We start from the raw sequence: 16045 nt of genomic DNA, 5'->3' as shown, positions 1-16045 counted from the left end.
ATCTATTCAAGTTGCGGTTGGTCGTCTGCCACCAGCCTTCATTTTCCAGCGGTTACACCTTTTCTCCCTTCTCTTACCCGCAGATGCCTCAAGTGGCCCTAAATGGTGACGGAGGGAGGTCTTTGTTTTCCAGGGCCGCTCCCTGCGCTCTCATCTGTAGTCCCAGGCCCCTGGCTGGGGAGGGGGCCGCAGGGCGGGCCAGAGTAGGAGAGCTGGGCCTTAGGCGGCGGCACGAGGTGGCTCCAGGCCCTCGCCCGTGTCCCTGGAGTCGGGCTGTGTGACACAAAGCACACGCAGAGGAGTGCGTGTAGAAGGCACGGCCTGGTTTGAACAGGAACAGCACACCGGTGCGGCCACCGCCCAGCTTCCCCGGTGCCCCGTCATGAATGAGTCCACGTCGGAAACAGGGCGCCTTTAGCCCCTTCGTTCCGCTACCTCCCCTCTTCCCCAGGTACCTGCCATCACCAGTTCACGGGCGTCCTTGCAGAATCTTAGTTTTTCACCGCAGCAGGTAACCTGCGCCTTCGAAAGCACGACATAGCGGGAGAAGCCACGCTTCTGGGCCCCTCTCTTCCCGGGCAGCCCGGTCGTCCCCAGCCTGGGCTGCGTGTCAGTGTTCTCCAGGGGAGTCTTGTACACACACGGCACAGGCACGGACATTCTTCACCCCCTGGGCCCGTGCTCCCCCTGCGTAGCTGGGGCTGGGGGACAGCGCCCTTCCTGCGGCAGAGACGGGCCGGGGTCGCTGTGGGGCCGTGCTGGCACTGCCGTCGCTGGCTGGGGCCGTCCCCGTTGGTGACACTCGTGCCCTTCGCGGCACCCCGTGGCTTCTGCCACGCTGGTTGCCGTTCGTACAGAGGTGATGCGTCTTCCCCTCAGGATGCATTTAAGGCCTTTGTCTCCTGCATTTTCCCAAGTTAGTAAGATAGTCTTCGCTGCGTCGTTCTTACTCCAATGAGTGCTCACCGAGTGTGAGCAGCGGGCCTTCCATTAATGCTAGGAAAACGCCCGCCCCGTACTGCTTCAGTGTGGCCTGTTTGCAGCATTCTTTGTTTTCTCCGTCTGCAACTTCTTTTGGACACCAGCTGAACTGCTCCCTCGGTCACATTTTATATTTATGTGTGCGCCACTCTAGGTCATCTTTCCGATTTGTCTGAACTCTTGAACACGAACTCTTCCAGCCTATCTAATGAATTCAATTTCAGGGACTGTGTTTTCATTTACAGAAGTTTTTCTTTAAGTATGTTTTTTTAAGTTTATTTATTTTGAGGGGCACCTGGGTGGCTCTGTCAGTTAACCATCCGACTTCAGCTCAGGTCATGATCTCACAGTCTGTGAGTTTGAGCCCCATGTCAGGCTCTGTGCTGTCTGGAGACTGCCTCCAATTCTGTGTGTGTCTCTCTCTGTCCCTCCCCCACTCATGCTCTGTCTCTCTCAAAAATAAACATTAAAAAAATTTGAGAGACTGAGTGAAAATAGGGGGAGGGGCAGAGAGAGAGAAAGGGAGAGACAGAGTCCCAAGCTGTCCAGGCTGCCTCCCAGCATGGGCCACGGGGCAGTCGCTTGCTTTGAGAACTGAGCAGTGCATTTTCAAGGGTGTGATTTATCCAGCAGTATTCAGTGGTTTTTAGCAGGAAGGTTCTAGAAGTTGTCTGAAACAGAAACCCCATCTTCTGCTACTAAAAACCGTGCCACTGGCCTTATATGTCCATGTGTATTTGTATCCATATGTTAGGTATAGCCTAGACACATTCCTAGCAGTGAAACTGCTGGGTCAGAAGGAAGTATATTGTCTGCTGGATATTGCCAGATCATTCCCCGAAGAGGGTCTGTGCTCACATCAGGCGTGTGTAAGTGCCCATCGACCCAGGTCCCTCCGGCGTGGAGGGTATCAGGTGGTATCAAAGTGTAGTTTTAGGTCTTTGTTTCTCTCCTTACCAGTCAACACACCTCACATGTGTTTAAAAGCCATTAGTAATTTCCTATTAACTATTTTTTCTTAGCTTTTATTTTAATTTTGGGTTGTCCATCTTTACTTTCAATTTGAAGGGATTTTTTTTAACAAGAAATTAGCCAGTCCTCTCTGTTGCATACATTTCCCCCAGTTTACCATTTGCCTGGACTTTGCCTTCTTTTTCCCATATGGGAAAAATTTCCACACTTTTATATGTAATCATCAATATTTTCCTTTTTGACTTACGGGTTTGTTTAGAAGGGCCTTGCCGATTCTGAATATTCTCGTAGTTAATTATGTTGAACTCTGAGTCACCTATAATTTATTCTGATGCGATGTATATATGGCAGAGCTCCACGCTGAAAAAGTTATTAGCGGGTATTTTGTCTTTAATCGCTATTCTGAGTGGGATCTTTTCTTTGATTACATTTTTCAAACTAGGGGTTGTTTGTACCTAAGACAGCTATTGATTCTGACATATTAATTTCATTTGATTGAGTTATTACTGAATTATCTTCTGCTGTCATCTCTAATTTGTCTCCTCCTCATTTTTTCTTTTATCTAATTGTGTCTTTTTTTTTTTTTTAATCTTTGTTTTTGAGAGAGTGCAAGCAGGGGAGGGGCAGAGAGAGGGTCCCAAGCAGGCTCTGCACTGACATCAGACAGAGAGCCTGGTGTGGAGTTCTAACTCGCGAACCTCAAGATCACGACCTGAGCCAATGTCTGATGCTCACCCAGCTGAGCCACCCAGGTGCCCCGAACCATATCTGTTTTTTTAAACAAGGCGCAGTATTAGGAAAAATGAACCATCCTTTTTTAAAGCCTTCACTAGAAGTAAGTGTTCTAGCACGTCATGGCTTTCCTCACTTCTCCTAGTAACTTGGTGAACTCTATCAACGGACACCGCCATGGGTTGTGCTCGTTAGGAGCACGTGGCTCTGGACCCTGCTGTATTTTCTTTGGGTCTGAGCACTGACACCGACCTGGTGCTGATGGTCAGGCTCTGGGTGGTGACAGGACCCCAGCTTCACCTCAAGATCAGGGAAGCTGTTCTCCTTCCTGTGCCCTGAAGCCCGTGTGCAGCCGTTGCTGGCTTGTTCCAGAGACCCGTGCTTCCTTTCCCAGTCCACTCACTGCTACTTTTTGTATCCTTGGGGGTCCAGTTGGGTAATTCTCAGGAGATTTAACAAAATCAGCTCAAACCCGAAGTACACAGTGACTAAAGAAACTGAATTACTTAAAAAAAAAAAAAATCTCCAAAAAAAAAAATAGGTCCGTGTAGGTTCTTCCTGTCCAGGCAAGTTTCACCAGACGCTTACGAAACTGTCCCCTTCGTCCTTACAAAGCTTTTCGTGCTGAAGTCCACGTTGCATTTGTTATACCGGGTGATCCATTTGAGGCCCTTCCTGCTCATGGGTGGGTTCGGCCTGCGTGCAGGCTGAGTCCGCAAAGCCAGCTTCTCGCGCTGCGCTGGAGAGTTCTGTACATCCCTCAGGGCCTGTGCACTCCCCTCACTGTCTGCCCAGTATTTTGCCGCACCCACAGGTGGCAGATTTGGGGTCCTTTTCTGATAAAAATCTTAGTTATGCCTTCAAACTTCAGTAGGTCCACGAGGTATAGAATTTTTGGGTCAAGCGAATGTTCCTCGGAACTCTACAAACCATTGATCTGTGTGTGCGCCCTTGTAACTGGGAGTGGAGGATGCAGCGGGCTTCACACCCTCTCTCCGTACCACTGTCTAGACCACACTTACCATGTTACCATTAGCTGGGCCTGGCCTCCGGCTAGGCGGTGGGTGGGTCTTTTCCTTTTTGAGTTGCAGCAGGGAGGCTGTTAAATTCACCTGTACTGGTTTTGCCCCATTTAATTTTTGCTTTGTGGCTTATTTCAGGAACTGTGTTGGTGCTCTGCTAGATAAGAGATCTGTCTCATTGTCTAGATGTGGAAAAGCAGCATATACTTACGTCATTTTTAAAGAGGTTCTTAAATTCACGTTATTACAAGTCGAGTAATTATTTTGGGACTTGAGATAAGTGACAGCCAAGTGTCCACGTACTCTCATCATGATTTTATTATGTTTAGTCAACTACACATTGCCTTCCAAATTTCAACAAGAGGATGATGAAATTCCAAAGTCAAGTTAAATTCAGTCCTAGAAAAGAGTTATTTTCTCAGCTGGGTAAAGGTTTGGGGTGCACACAAGCGTGGCTGGCTTACCTCCTGCCCTTAACAGAGCAGTATAGCACCAGCAAAGCTGCTGTGCCAGGCGGTGCACTTACCACTGGGTCAGCCTTCACAGTCTGGTGTCAGTACTCAGCTTCCCTGGGCGTGGACTCATGCTCAGGGCTGGCGTCATCCCTGTTGAGCAGAGGAAGCATGCGTGACAGGTCAGCTCATATATTTGTCTTGAGTCTATCCTGTTCCAGGGGCTTTATAATCATTCTGATTAGACAGCTGTTGGTACTGTAAACTCATCCATCTCTATCGCATCTTAGTCTCCTCTGGATGAGTACTAATAAGGTGGTAAATTCTATATCAATATTAAGATGTTGGCACCCGGGGCGCCTGGGTGGCTTAGTCGGTTAAGCGTCCGACTTTCGCTTAGGTCATGATCTCGCGGTTCGTGGGTTCGAGCCCCGCGTCGGGCTCTGTGCTGACTGCCAGCTCAGAGCCTGGAGCCTGTTTCAGTCTGTGACTCCCTCTCTCTCTGACCCTCCCCTGCTCACGCTGTCTCTTTCTCGCTCTCTCTCTCTCCTAGAAATAAATAAAACATTAAAAAAAAAGAAAAAAGTTTAAAAAAAAAAAAAAAAGATGTTGGCACCCAAGGTGGTTTTTGTTTTGTTTTGACTGTTCTGCTTTTGCCAGATTGTTGGGCATCGACCAGCACAACCGAGGATGAATGTGTCATTTCGGGCCTTAACACGAATCCCCGTTCTCTTCTCGGGCCTCCCAGGGTGAGGATCCACGACCTCCGCACTGACAAAATCGCCCTGTCGCTCTCTGCCCACCAACTGGGAGTTTCCGCAGTACAGATGGACGACTGGAAAATCGTCAGCGGAGGCGAGGAGGGCCTGGTCTCGGTGTGGGATTATCGGACGAACCAGAAGCTGTGGGAAGTGCACTCCAGGTAACGCAGTGGAGTGGGAGCGGTTCCTTGTGCTAAATGTGTGTTCGACGCCGTGCTGGGCGTGAGCAGTGGGTCCCTCTGTCCACGTCTCAGGCCAGGAACCCAAGACCCAGAGACGGAGCTGTTCTCACACTGTGAAAGCTGCTGTGCTGCCTGCCCAGCCGGGGTAGGCAAGCCCTGCTGGGGGTACCCAACTGCGTCCTCGGGTCCTGACACACGTGACCTTGATCGTCTGCCCATTTCTCAGGGCGCTTGACTAAGGAGGGAGGAATCTGTCATTATCCCAAGTGTAGGTTGGGGGCTCACGAATGTAGGCATATAACGTCAAGGAGGCCTAACTGGCTGACTTGAGGCCACCTCCATCTTGCCCGGGGAAGGGGCTCTCCCTCCCCCTTACCCTACATGCCTCCAGTGGGGGGTGGAGGAGGAGAGCTTTCTTTACAGCTGGCCCTCACCACCACTGTGAAGACAGGTTCCGCAGAGCAGAGCATGAGCTTAACAAAAAACATACAGATGCTGAGGCCCCCAAGTACACACTTCAAGTCCTAGTAAGAAAAGGCAGTGCAGTCAAGGTTCAAACAGGAAGTGGCTAGCGCTCGCTCCCTCCAGCAGCCTCCCTCAGACTACATTGCCTGGCTGGGTCCAGCCCTGCCTTACCCCGCAAACAGGTGTTTGCCACTTTCTGTGGTGATGCAGGGAGTTGCCACCAGGTGGTGCCAGAAGGCAACTAAAAGTCCTCCGTGGCGGCATCCCAGCACCTTCTGCCCGAGAGGGTGACTGCTCACTGCAGCTCTGGCCCTGGGGGACTGGCACCATCCCGTCCCGCTTTTCAGCAGCAGCTCCTCCTCGTTCTCTAGGACTGGGCTCCAGCAAGATCTCATTTTCTCTCCCTGAACAGCTGTTCTGCTGCCAGCTCGTTCAAGTGAAGCCACAGTCAGGGAGGTCTTCCCAGCACTTACCTTCCTCGCTCCTTTGTAAACGTACCACCAGTTCTCCCCCTGGATAGTGGCTTGTCCCGGACAAGGCCCCTGTGGCCACCAGCAAAGGGCTGGGCCGTGCTCACCAGGTCCTGCCTGCCTCTGCGGCAGCCGGTCTGGGTTCTCTCGAGCCTCCGGTCCAGCCCCGCGGGACATCAGGGCCTCTTCCGCCAAAGTCACCTGTTCCCACCTGTCCCCGAGTGAAGTCTTCCAGACACACTTACTTCTGGTTGGTGTCCTAAAGCCTGGAGTGGCAGGGCCGGGTCCCCTGCTCTGCGCACAGATGCGCCCTCCTCTCCGCCCTCCTGCAAGGCCTGGCTGCTGGGCCCGTGCTGAAGCCTGTGTTCCAGCCCTGGGGCTTGTGACACCTCTCATGCTTTAGAAACACTGGCTTCGTTTTGGGGGAATGCACTCTTACATCCTTACCGAGGAAGCATCTGATAGCAGGCTCCTGCTGGCATGAGACACCTTTTACATCCTCCGGTCCCTGGCTTGGTGCTGGGACCATAGGAGGCAGGCCCTGGATGAAGAAAGTTTTTAGAATGAACAAAAACTTTACTCCATCAATTGATTTCAAGCCATTGTTGCAAAATTTTGCAGCACAAAAGCACATTCAGACTCCCAACAGCAGGTGTAGCCCTTTCAAACTTGGGAGGGGGCCTCTGACGGATCGGCCCCATGCCCTGCAGAGGGCGCGCTCGGTGAACCTGTCCAGGGCCAGCCGGCCAGGGGGCCGTCCTCTCCACACGCCGCTAAAATCCTTTATGTCAAAACACACCAAGTTGGGTGGTCGGCCAGGAAACGGGGCACCCGGACTTGTCGACAGTGGTACCGGGGCGAGTCTCTGCCCGCCCGCCCCAGGGGGCCCAGGTTCCTCCTCTGTTCATGAGAAGCTTGGCAGAGGGTTCTAGAGCCCCTGGACTCTCAACTTCCAGTTTAGCGGGACTTCCCTTTACCAGGCAGTCTCCTGTTCTGTTCCAGACACCCTGTTCGACACCTGTCCTTCAACAGCCACAGCCTCATCACGGCCAACGTGCCCTACGAGAGGGTGGTGCGGAACACCGACCTGGACTTCACGGCCCACAGGAGGTCAGCGTGCAGGGCTGGGCTTGTGGGTGTTCAGGACAGACCATCTTAGTTTGATTCTATTACCGGAACCCCCATGCCACCTCGTCCCCCACACGTCTTCCCTCAGCCGTGACCTTCATAGAAACTGTGAACTCCCATGGCCGCGCGGGCTCCCCACACCAGGGCCATGTTCCCGCTGTGGTCACACTCCCGGTGATGGGGGCAGAGCCCCCTCCTCCTGCCCCATCGGCGGGGGGACTCCATTCCCAGCGAGGGAGAGACCCCCGTGCAGGGGCTCAGGTGACTGCAGGTGGCCCGGCCTCCAATCCCGGGACTGAGTGGCCGTGAGCGTTCGGGGCCGGGCTGTCCAGGGTGGGCACCCTCCTGATGCGCCGCTGTCTGTGCTTCCTCTAGACACCGTGGGCTGGTCCACGCCTATGAGTTTGCGGTGGAGCGGCTGGCCCTGCAGAGCACGCTGCCCGTGTGCCGGGCGCCCGAGGACACCGCGGCCGGCTATGCCCTGGCGCTCGCCTTCCCCTAGGACCACGCAGCAGAGGGGGAAGAACCAGCCTGATGCATTTGAAAACTCCCCAGAGCTCTGTGCTGGGCTGTAAGCATCCGGGGGAGGAGCACAGCCCCGGCTGCACCGGTCTGGCCCCACATACTCCTCGGCTGCCGGTACGTTTTTCTGTAGCTGCCTGTGCAAAGTGGCTAGCTCCGTCTCGGTTTTCTGGGTGCTCGGGTCCTCCTCTGTGGCTTTCAGGGCCTCCCTCTCACGACTCACACTACACCTCCTCCCTCCCCCTGCATCTGCTCCCCGCCCAGCTATCCTGGTCACCCGGGCCCTAGCCGGGGCCCCTCTCCCCTGGAGCCCATGTGCATCTCCCCCTGCATCTGTACGCACGGTGCAGGGCCCCGCTCCAGGCAGCCAGCATCATTCAGGTCTTCAAGCCCTTTCTTCCAGGGCAGGGGAGGGAGCTGAGGTCATGTATTCCCTCGGGGTGGTCTGTGCTACCCCTATCCGGTATCAGCCTGGGGTCACAGTACTGCTTCCTCATCGTTCTTACCATGATTCATAATTATATGTTTATACAGTCACATTGAGGACTGTCTGGTCTCCTGTTTTGTCCACGACCTGTGATACAAAGTAGATTATTTTCTACATGTGTTACGTAAACAGCCGTCCCGTCTTCCACGTAGGATGGAAGAGCTGGCGGAGAAACCACTCCCCTAAACCACTGCGCCAGAGCAGGGCAGCACCAGGGGCCTCTGCAGTACCATAAACGGCTTCCATTTCCAAAGGATGAAGGGGGCAAACCCTCACATTACTCTTGATGTAGCCCGTTCGGAGCGGCAGTCACCTAATATCCCTTTCAAAATAGCAAAGCAAAAACTGACAGAACTACAGAGAAAGCCCTGCCTCATAGTGAGGGGTCAATAAAGACTCCAAGGATTGACCTAATAGAGTTCACAAGCGTGATCCAATATGCATCTACAGAGTGTTGGGCCTTTTTAAATCTCCACAGACCATACACGGAAAAGGACTCTGTATGAAGCCCACAAAGGATGATACCGTCCAGGTCACATTCAGTGACCCCCTCATGCACTAAAATGAGGTAAAGTGAAAAACACCCACCTGGGAATTCCAAATACTCCAGAACTGGTTTAAAGAAAGAAAAATGGAAAATATAAACTCCCTAGACCAGGGTGACTGTGACCGCACTGGATATCAAACCCCCAGGACCAGAGAGGCCAGAAGTTCTGGCTTAAATGGAAAACAGGCCAAAGATACAAGGAAGCTGTCATCTCAGATAGTGACCCCAGAGGAGGGTGGAAGCAAAGGTTAAGTCATAAATACACACTGATGGGATAGAAAGCCAGTAAGCAGTACAGCTCATCCCCACACCACCCCCGCCTGTACCATTTTACACTGGACCGGCTTTTCTGAAAAGCCAAAATATACAAGTCTTGATTGGGGGGGGGAAAAAAAGGCACAGGGGCTTGTCAGGGCGACAGCCTGCCCCCACTAACCCAAGAGAGAAGGGACGCTTTCCTCCTGTACGGGAGAGCGGAAAAGGGGGTGCTGCGTGCCATGCCTGAGTCCCGGCACTTCTGAGTTGTGAAGCCTTTGAGGCGTTTTTCAGGGGAAGACGGTCCATGTTAAAAACCGACACGCAGCTCAGTGGGGCCTGGGACTCCCCACTTAACCCCCGCGCGACGCTGGCTTCCAGACCGCCTTCCGGGGCTGGCGGCTTGGTCAGGACGGCCTTCTGCTTCCTTTCAGCCAAATTACTTCGTACATGAAGCCGGTCTGCAGGGAGCAGATAAAGTATTTTATTTACTCCTGGTGTCATGTGGCGCTCTGACCCCCTGGCGACCTCGCTTTATAAGGTTTTCATCGCTCATGGCCTTACCGCAACCGGACCACTGGGTAAAAGACTTTTTCCTCCTGAGAAGCAGGCCCTTCCAGCCCGATTTTACCCCTCACTTTGCAGACACGCTCGCCCTTCCTAGCTTTGCAGCCAGGACGGGTACTTCAAGACTCGAAAAGAAATTAGACCCAGAAAAATTTCCCAAAACAAAAAATAGTTCTAAACTTTTCTCATTCGCTGCCAACAGCTGGTCNCGGCTCCCCCAAAGACAGAAGCATCTCCTGCACCCCCCGGGGAGCCAGAGCGCCCCACAGCAGAGCTCCTGTGTCCTACAACTTCACCTACCTTTTGCTTTCCACTTTTATCAACTGTCTGAATACTAAATTTTCGAAATGTGTTTCTTGCTCGAATGCCGGCTTGCCCTGGCCGGGCCCCCGGCTTACCGTGTATGTGCTCCCCCCTGGCTGGGCAGCCTGGGGTCGCAGGCCACCGGTGAGCACGACCCCCACCCGCAGGGGCTCCTAGCCTGGGAGCCAAGGAACCCACAAAATCAGGCGTAAAATTGGACACAAGCATTAGGCGGGTTGGCTTTCCTCAGATTCTGTACGGGGACTGCCGAGAATTTCAGCTCGGCCATGACACTGGGCCTTCTGAGCCGGGCCACCAGACATGCTGCTGCCATTACACAGCCAGTAATTTAACAGCTGTCCCGGGGTGGCATCAGCGTCCGCAAGAGGCACAACTTGTGCCCTGGCTGATTTCCTTTCTGTTGGGAAAGGAACGCTTGATAGCCCCCAAGATGAAGCCCTCTATCCCCATACCCCACTTCAGAAAGAGGCCCCAAAGGGGCGCCTGGGTAGCTCGGTCAGGTATCTGACTTTGGCTCAGGTCATGATCTCAAGGTTCGTGAGATCAAACCCCGCGTCGGGCTCTGTGCTGACAGCTCACAGCCTGGAGCCTGCTTCGGATTCTGTGTCTCCCTCTTTCTCTCCGCCCCTCCCCACTCGAGCTCAGTCTCCCTCTCAAAAATGTTTTTTAACGAGAGGCCCCACATTTAGGGATGGCATCCCCTGCGCACTTGAACGACAAATGCCAGCTACTGCAGACGACTCTGCTCACTGAGGAGAAACGGCGTCCCCTCCCGAGGGCACAGCCTTCTCATTAAAGCCGCTGGTGGCCTGTCATTGCAGGCAGGTGCGGCCTCGCCCTCCCAGCTGGGGGCCTCTGCTTCAGGCAGCAGCCGCAGCCACCAGGAGCTTGGGTCGCGGGCTGGGCCGCGGCACCATGAGCAGACCTGCCCGCCCCGCCCTGGCGGCCAGGCCCGATGGGTACCTGGCTGCAGTGGCCGCCAGGCAGGGCAGGCCTTCACCTCCGCTGTGCGTCCTGGGGCAGGCTTTCCACTCCGGCTCCGCACCAGGGGCCACTGCTTCCCTAGGGAGGGAGGGAACACTCCTGGCTCCTACAGCCCCAAGAGCGGAGCCTGTCACGTCGTTTCTTCCCATGCCCACTGCCAGGACAGCCCCTGTCCCTCCTGTAAGACCGAGGGGGCTGCAGCTGCTGCTCTGGGCGCTGGGGCGGAAGATGGAGCCCAGTCCCTTGCTGACTTGTTTGGATTAGAAGGCTCACCGGCCACCACGGGCCCAGTTCGTCCAGCACCGACAACCCCACTGGCGCTTGCCTCCTGGTTCCGGAAAGGCCTAGAGACCAAGGCAGAGCTGAGAGAAAACCTGCCTCCTCGGCGCCCGCCTCCCCCACCCCCCCCAAGGCCTTCCCAAGGTCACCGTGTGGGAGGACAGCTTGCAAAGCAGGTGTTTGCAAAAACCCTCGCCAAGGCAACTTGTATTTTTAACTCCGTCAGCCCACGGAAGTCACTGCCGTTCCTGGCGCTGCGGTTCAGCCCCAGCGGGCAGGTGGGGGCAGGCTCAGGTGCACGTGGGAGCTGCCTCCCCTGAGCAGAGCACAAACAGAACTTTCCAGTCCCTGGGACGAGAAAGTAACGGAGTTGTTTCGTTCAAGGCCAGCAAGACTTTTTGCTTGGCCGAAAGTGGAAGCGGCTGTAATCTTACGCTACCCCTGATGCATGATGCGTGGCCCCGGGGCTGCGGGACGTTCCCGGGCTGCTCCCGTCAGATTTCCAACGCACCGCCTTTTGTGAAGCTACCAGACTCCTGCATTTGTGCCAAACTCCCGGATTCTCGTAGCCTCCAAAAGCTGAGTTCTGGTAACTTGTCCCTTTGGGGACACGATAGCATGAAACTAGACCCGGCTTTCAGCCTGGCTGCTGGCAAATGGGTGAAGAACGGAGAGAGGGGAGCCCGCACCGTGCTGGGTCTCCACCCACAGCCTGAGGCCTTCAAAGCACGACTGCACTGCCTTCAAATATTTGCCTTAGCACTGATTTCTGCCTGTTTCCTTTTAGTCACTGGTGTGATTCTTGATAGAAGGCAGGCTGTTAAACAAGTACATCTGTCGATTCATCAACTTACCTCTTTTAGAACAAATTTCAAAACAAACACCTCGCTTGCTTCTGATGAGGTGCCCCAGACCCGGGGGGTCGCTGTCCTTGCCCAGGGCCATGGGGCTATGAAGCCCCTCCCGGGCACCCTCGCTGGTAACAGGAGGGGTTTCTGAGCCCCCGCCCCCGTCTTCTGCTGGACCCATGGGGACTCAACCTGATCACTGCCCGAATGACCGAGCGGGCGCCCCGGGAGCCGGTGGAGCTCCAGGGGACCTTGGCAGGCCGCGCTCCGGGAGGCATAAGCCTTAACCCTGCCAGTGAGACGACACCCGCAGTGACTGGGAACAAATCAGCTTTCCTTTGAGCAGCATGGCCTGGGCTCATAGTGAATAAATCTCATTTTAATTAGCTGTTTAGGTAAGCTGTGGCCCAAAGCTTCACAGACGTTAGGCCGGCCCTCCGTGGTCTGAACAAATGGAAAACGACTGATGCACGCCAACAGAGGCCACACCTCCCAAACTCAACTCGGCGCACGGGGGCTGATGGAAAATGGTTTCTGAAAACACTTTACGCTAATGACCTGCCTTTGTTGAGAAGCACAAAATCGAAGCAAATTGGGAGAGTCCCAGAAAATCCAGGCCATGGTGGCCACGCCAGCCATCCAGCTGCTCACCGTGGGTCCGCCACACCCTCCAGAGGTGGGGGAGGGGAGGATGCGCGCCTCTGCGAGGCTGCAGGGGCGTCACCGGGCAGAGGCGCTTGGGGAGAGGGCCAGGTTCCACACACCAGGCCATCCCAGGGACCGGAGACTCTTTTCCCTGCGGCCAGGAGAGCCCAGGGCAGGAGCAAGGCAGTCCCTAGGGGCAGCAGGGCGGCAGCTCCGAGCCCCCACCTGCCCCGGGAAACCGCTGCAGTTCAGGGTCCCACCAGGTGGCTGGTACCCTGAGGGCGGGAAGCCGAGGCCTCTGCCTTCCCCGACCTAGACCTACCGCTTAGGAAATGTCAAAACACTTGTTGCGGAAGTGCCGGTGTGAACAGCAGAGCTCTGGAAGTGACTTCAGACAGCCCGCTGCTTCCTCACGCGGGCTCTCGGCCGTCCCCCGGGGGAGCGGAGGCCACGGCCTTCACCGCAGGCCAGCTGCCCTCAGGCCGTGCGCCCAGGGGCCCAGGCGGTCCAGCTACGCGCTCACTGCCGACAGGACACCGGCAGGCGTCTGCTCTCACCTCCCAGGTCCTCAACGTTACCGGAACGATGCGCGCGGTTCCCAAACCGCCACAGTGTGCCAGCCTCGGGGCTTGTGCCGCCACACGGTGCTCGGTCCACGCGGTCACCCTGCCCTCCCACCTGCCTCACTGCTGCGTTTCAATTCACTTAAATACCAACGTTTGGCTCATGCTCGGCAACATACCTGCTTGCGTCTGCATGAAAAGCGCTGGGAAGACGTCAAAGAAACAGGCTGGCCCGACGGCCTCGGGGAAGGGCAAGCCGGGGCCTGCCGGCGCGGGGTCAGGGCTGTGCGGTGTGCCTTCCCGCGCCTTTTAAATTCTGAACCCCAAAGCACAGGTGGGAGCAAAAACACCCATAACAACGAAGCTATGGAAGTGCAAGAATGCCAGTAATGGCAGTTCTCAGCTACCAGAACTTTCTGGAAGGCTGGAAAGGAACCTCCCAGTGAGTGTGGACGGCAGGAACCAAGCAAGGAGGCCTGGAGTGCCACCAGCGATGAGCGACCGCAGCGACGGCCCTGCTGGGCCTGAGCACCAACCGGCTGGACAACCGTCATTTCCCTGCCCCCAGCACAGCCCACCCCTGAATCAGAGGTGACCCTGGAGCTCTGGGAGCTACTCACAGGGACAGTCCCCTCCCCGGCTGCCACCACCACTGGGGGCTGCCGTGTGCCAGCCCAGGAGGGCATGGAGACACCCAGCCAGACCGAGTCTGGCGCCCCGGGTACCATCAACAGGCTTGGGGGCATCACTGTGGGGCCCCCCATCTTCTGCGGCCTAAATGCTCCGTCACGACAGCGAGGAAACCCCACGTCTGAGTCCCGGGCACCACGGTGCCAGGAGCTGCCTCACCTTACTGATTACCACCCAGCCCCCACACAGGCAAGAGAGCAAACCCTTCACCATAAATAAACCAGAAAAGGTACAGGGGAAAAAACTCCCCTCTTCCGAGCCAGCCTTTGAAAATTAGCTGCCGTCTGCTCGCGTTCAGCCTCATGCCACCAGGCGGCCAGGCCACAGAGGGGACATGGGGGACAGGAGCCACGTTCGTTTACAAACCAATAGTTTTTTTTATTAGAGATAAAAACAGCGAGGTCCCGCTGTACCCCGGGGAAAACAAGGCCGCAGAGGAGGGGGACTATTTACATGAGCTGCAGCAGGACACCAGTGGCCTCGGGCCCCGCAGGCGGCTCTAAACCACAGTGCGGCTTCGGGGGGCGGGGCACCCGCAGGTCAGTGGCAAAGGGCGATGGTCTCCATGTTCAGGAAGCGGACGTGCATCTTGGTCTCGATATCTATCCCCTGCCAGATCTGGAAGGGACAGAGCGGCAGCAGTGAGTGTGCGTCCCCACCGCCCCAGGCCCACGTCCCCGCCCCCAGGACAGGTGAAAGCCAGGGGGCTGGTTTCAGGGCTGGGAGCCAAGAGTGGAAGAGAAACTTCCATCTGCCTTTCTGTGGGTTAATTTGGCTCTGACATTTGGAGCCTCTCTGATACTGTCACAGCAGCTTGTTATTAAGTGCGGAATCCAAGCTCTCAGCTCTGTCATTTCAATCGCACCCACCACCCTTCGGGCTCTGTGATTTTCATGCAAATTCCTTAACCCCAGCAAGCCTCCTCTTTCCTTGGCACCACCCACACTGCCCACATCAGGTCACACGGTGCTGGCGGCTCAGATGGGATCGTGCACGGAACCTTTTGTAAACCGTTAAGCACTGAGCATTTGTGCTGTTTCAGTGACCCATCCCCCCCCTCATGAAAACCTCCTAGGGACAGGCCACCCCGTTCGATGTAGACAAGCTCGTGCCGGGAAGGGTATTTTCTACCCAAAGTTGACCACGGGCACATACCTGGCGCTGGTTCTGCCAGGACAGTCCGGCCAGGGCCCCGGGGGACAGCTGGGCCGCCCTGACACAAACTGCCACACTGCAGGCCCCCCCTACTCCCAGACAGCACTTGCCAGCCCCTCGGGGGACCCAAGAGGGCTGCAGATAAACAGCTGGAGGTGGCTCAGCCCCCCTGCTTGTGAGAACTTCAGACACTCAAGCTGTCGCCTGCGGCATCTCTGGGGACAGCCACCAGGCCGTAATCGGGCTGCGGTTGGAGCCCCGCGGGCAGCCGAGCTGCTTTCTGGGCTCCTCCACCTGTTCTAGGTGTGGTGCCAGGAGGGTGCAGAGAAAACAGACCTGGCTCCTGGGGAAGTGACTGGGGCACCCACGGTGCTTTCTGCTAAATGCCAGGTGGCGACAGGGTCACCGGTGAGGCCCGAGGGAGGGGAGGGGCCAGCCGGTCAGGAAAGGCCCCTGTGGAGTTGGGACAGGCTTGGGGGGCAGAGGAGCCTGTCAGGGAAGAAGCTGGGTGTCGCAGGATTCTCTGCCCGGCCCCGCNGACTGCTGACTGGCCAAGAAGCAGCGCCACCTGGGGGGAGGGCCCATCCGAGCTGCCCCTGGGTTCCCTGGAGCCATGACGGCCCAAGTCGTGACCCAGCTCCGGGGCCGGGCCCGTCAGCTCCCTCCTGCGGGTCAGAGGCCACCACGGTGGGCTGGACTGACACCTCTGGGTCGTGCTCCCCTGACTTCCTGCCCTCTGATCCCAGAATGAGCCTGGTGACCCGCTGTCGGGGTCCTCGGCGCCAGGCACGGGGCAGAGGGTCCCTCCACCGGGTACCTGCAATCAGAGCAGTGCGGGGGTCCCAGTTCCCAACCGCGGAGCACATCTGTGGCAGCGGATACCTGGTGTCCACCCGCGGGGGCTAGGGGAGCGGCAGCTGTGTGCAAGGCACAGGGAAAGGGGCAGAACCCCACACAGTGGACTCCAGTGTGTGCCTCATAGGCATAGAACATTCCAGAACCCAGTTCCGACTG

At 56.2% G+C, this 16045-nt stretch overlaps 2 protein-coding genes across 2 annotated transcripts in view; one reads left to right on the top strand and one right to left on the bottom strand.

The window, feature by feature from the left end:
* Positions 1-8230, top strand: part of FBXW8 (F-box and WD repeat domain containing 8) — a 114573-nt gene extending 106343 nt beyond the window's left edge. The window contains exons 9-11 of the mRNA XM_077766033.1: positions 4908-5081; positions 7040-7147; positions 7541-8230. Of these exons, the coding sequence (XP_077622159.1) occupies positions 4908-5081; positions 7040-7147; positions 7541-7667 (409 nt within the window). The 3' untranslated portion in view covers positions 7668-8230. The remainder of the gene's footprint in view (positions 1-4907; positions 5082-7039; positions 7148-7540) is intronic.
* Positions 8231-14229: 5999 nt separating this feature from the next.
* Positions 14230-16045, bottom strand: part of TESC (tescalcin) — a 50499-nt gene continuing 48683 nt past the window's right edge. The window contains exon 7 of the mRNA XM_077766050.1: positions 14230-14494. Coding sequence (XP_077622176.1) covers positions 14417-14494 — 78 coding nt within the window. The 3' untranslated portion in view covers positions 14230-14416. The remainder of the gene's footprint in view (positions 14495-16045) is intronic.

Source organism: Crocuta crocuta, unplaced genomic scaffold (genome assembly GCF_008692635.1).
Source record: "Crocuta crocuta isolate KB4526 unplaced genomic scaffold, BGI_CrCroc_1.0 scaffold339, whole genome shotgun sequence".
Classification (NCBI taxonomy): Eukaryota; Metazoa; Chordata; class Mammalia; order Carnivora; family Hyaenidae; genus Crocuta; species Crocuta crocuta.
This window is presented reverse-complemented; position numbering and strand designations above follow the sequence as displayed.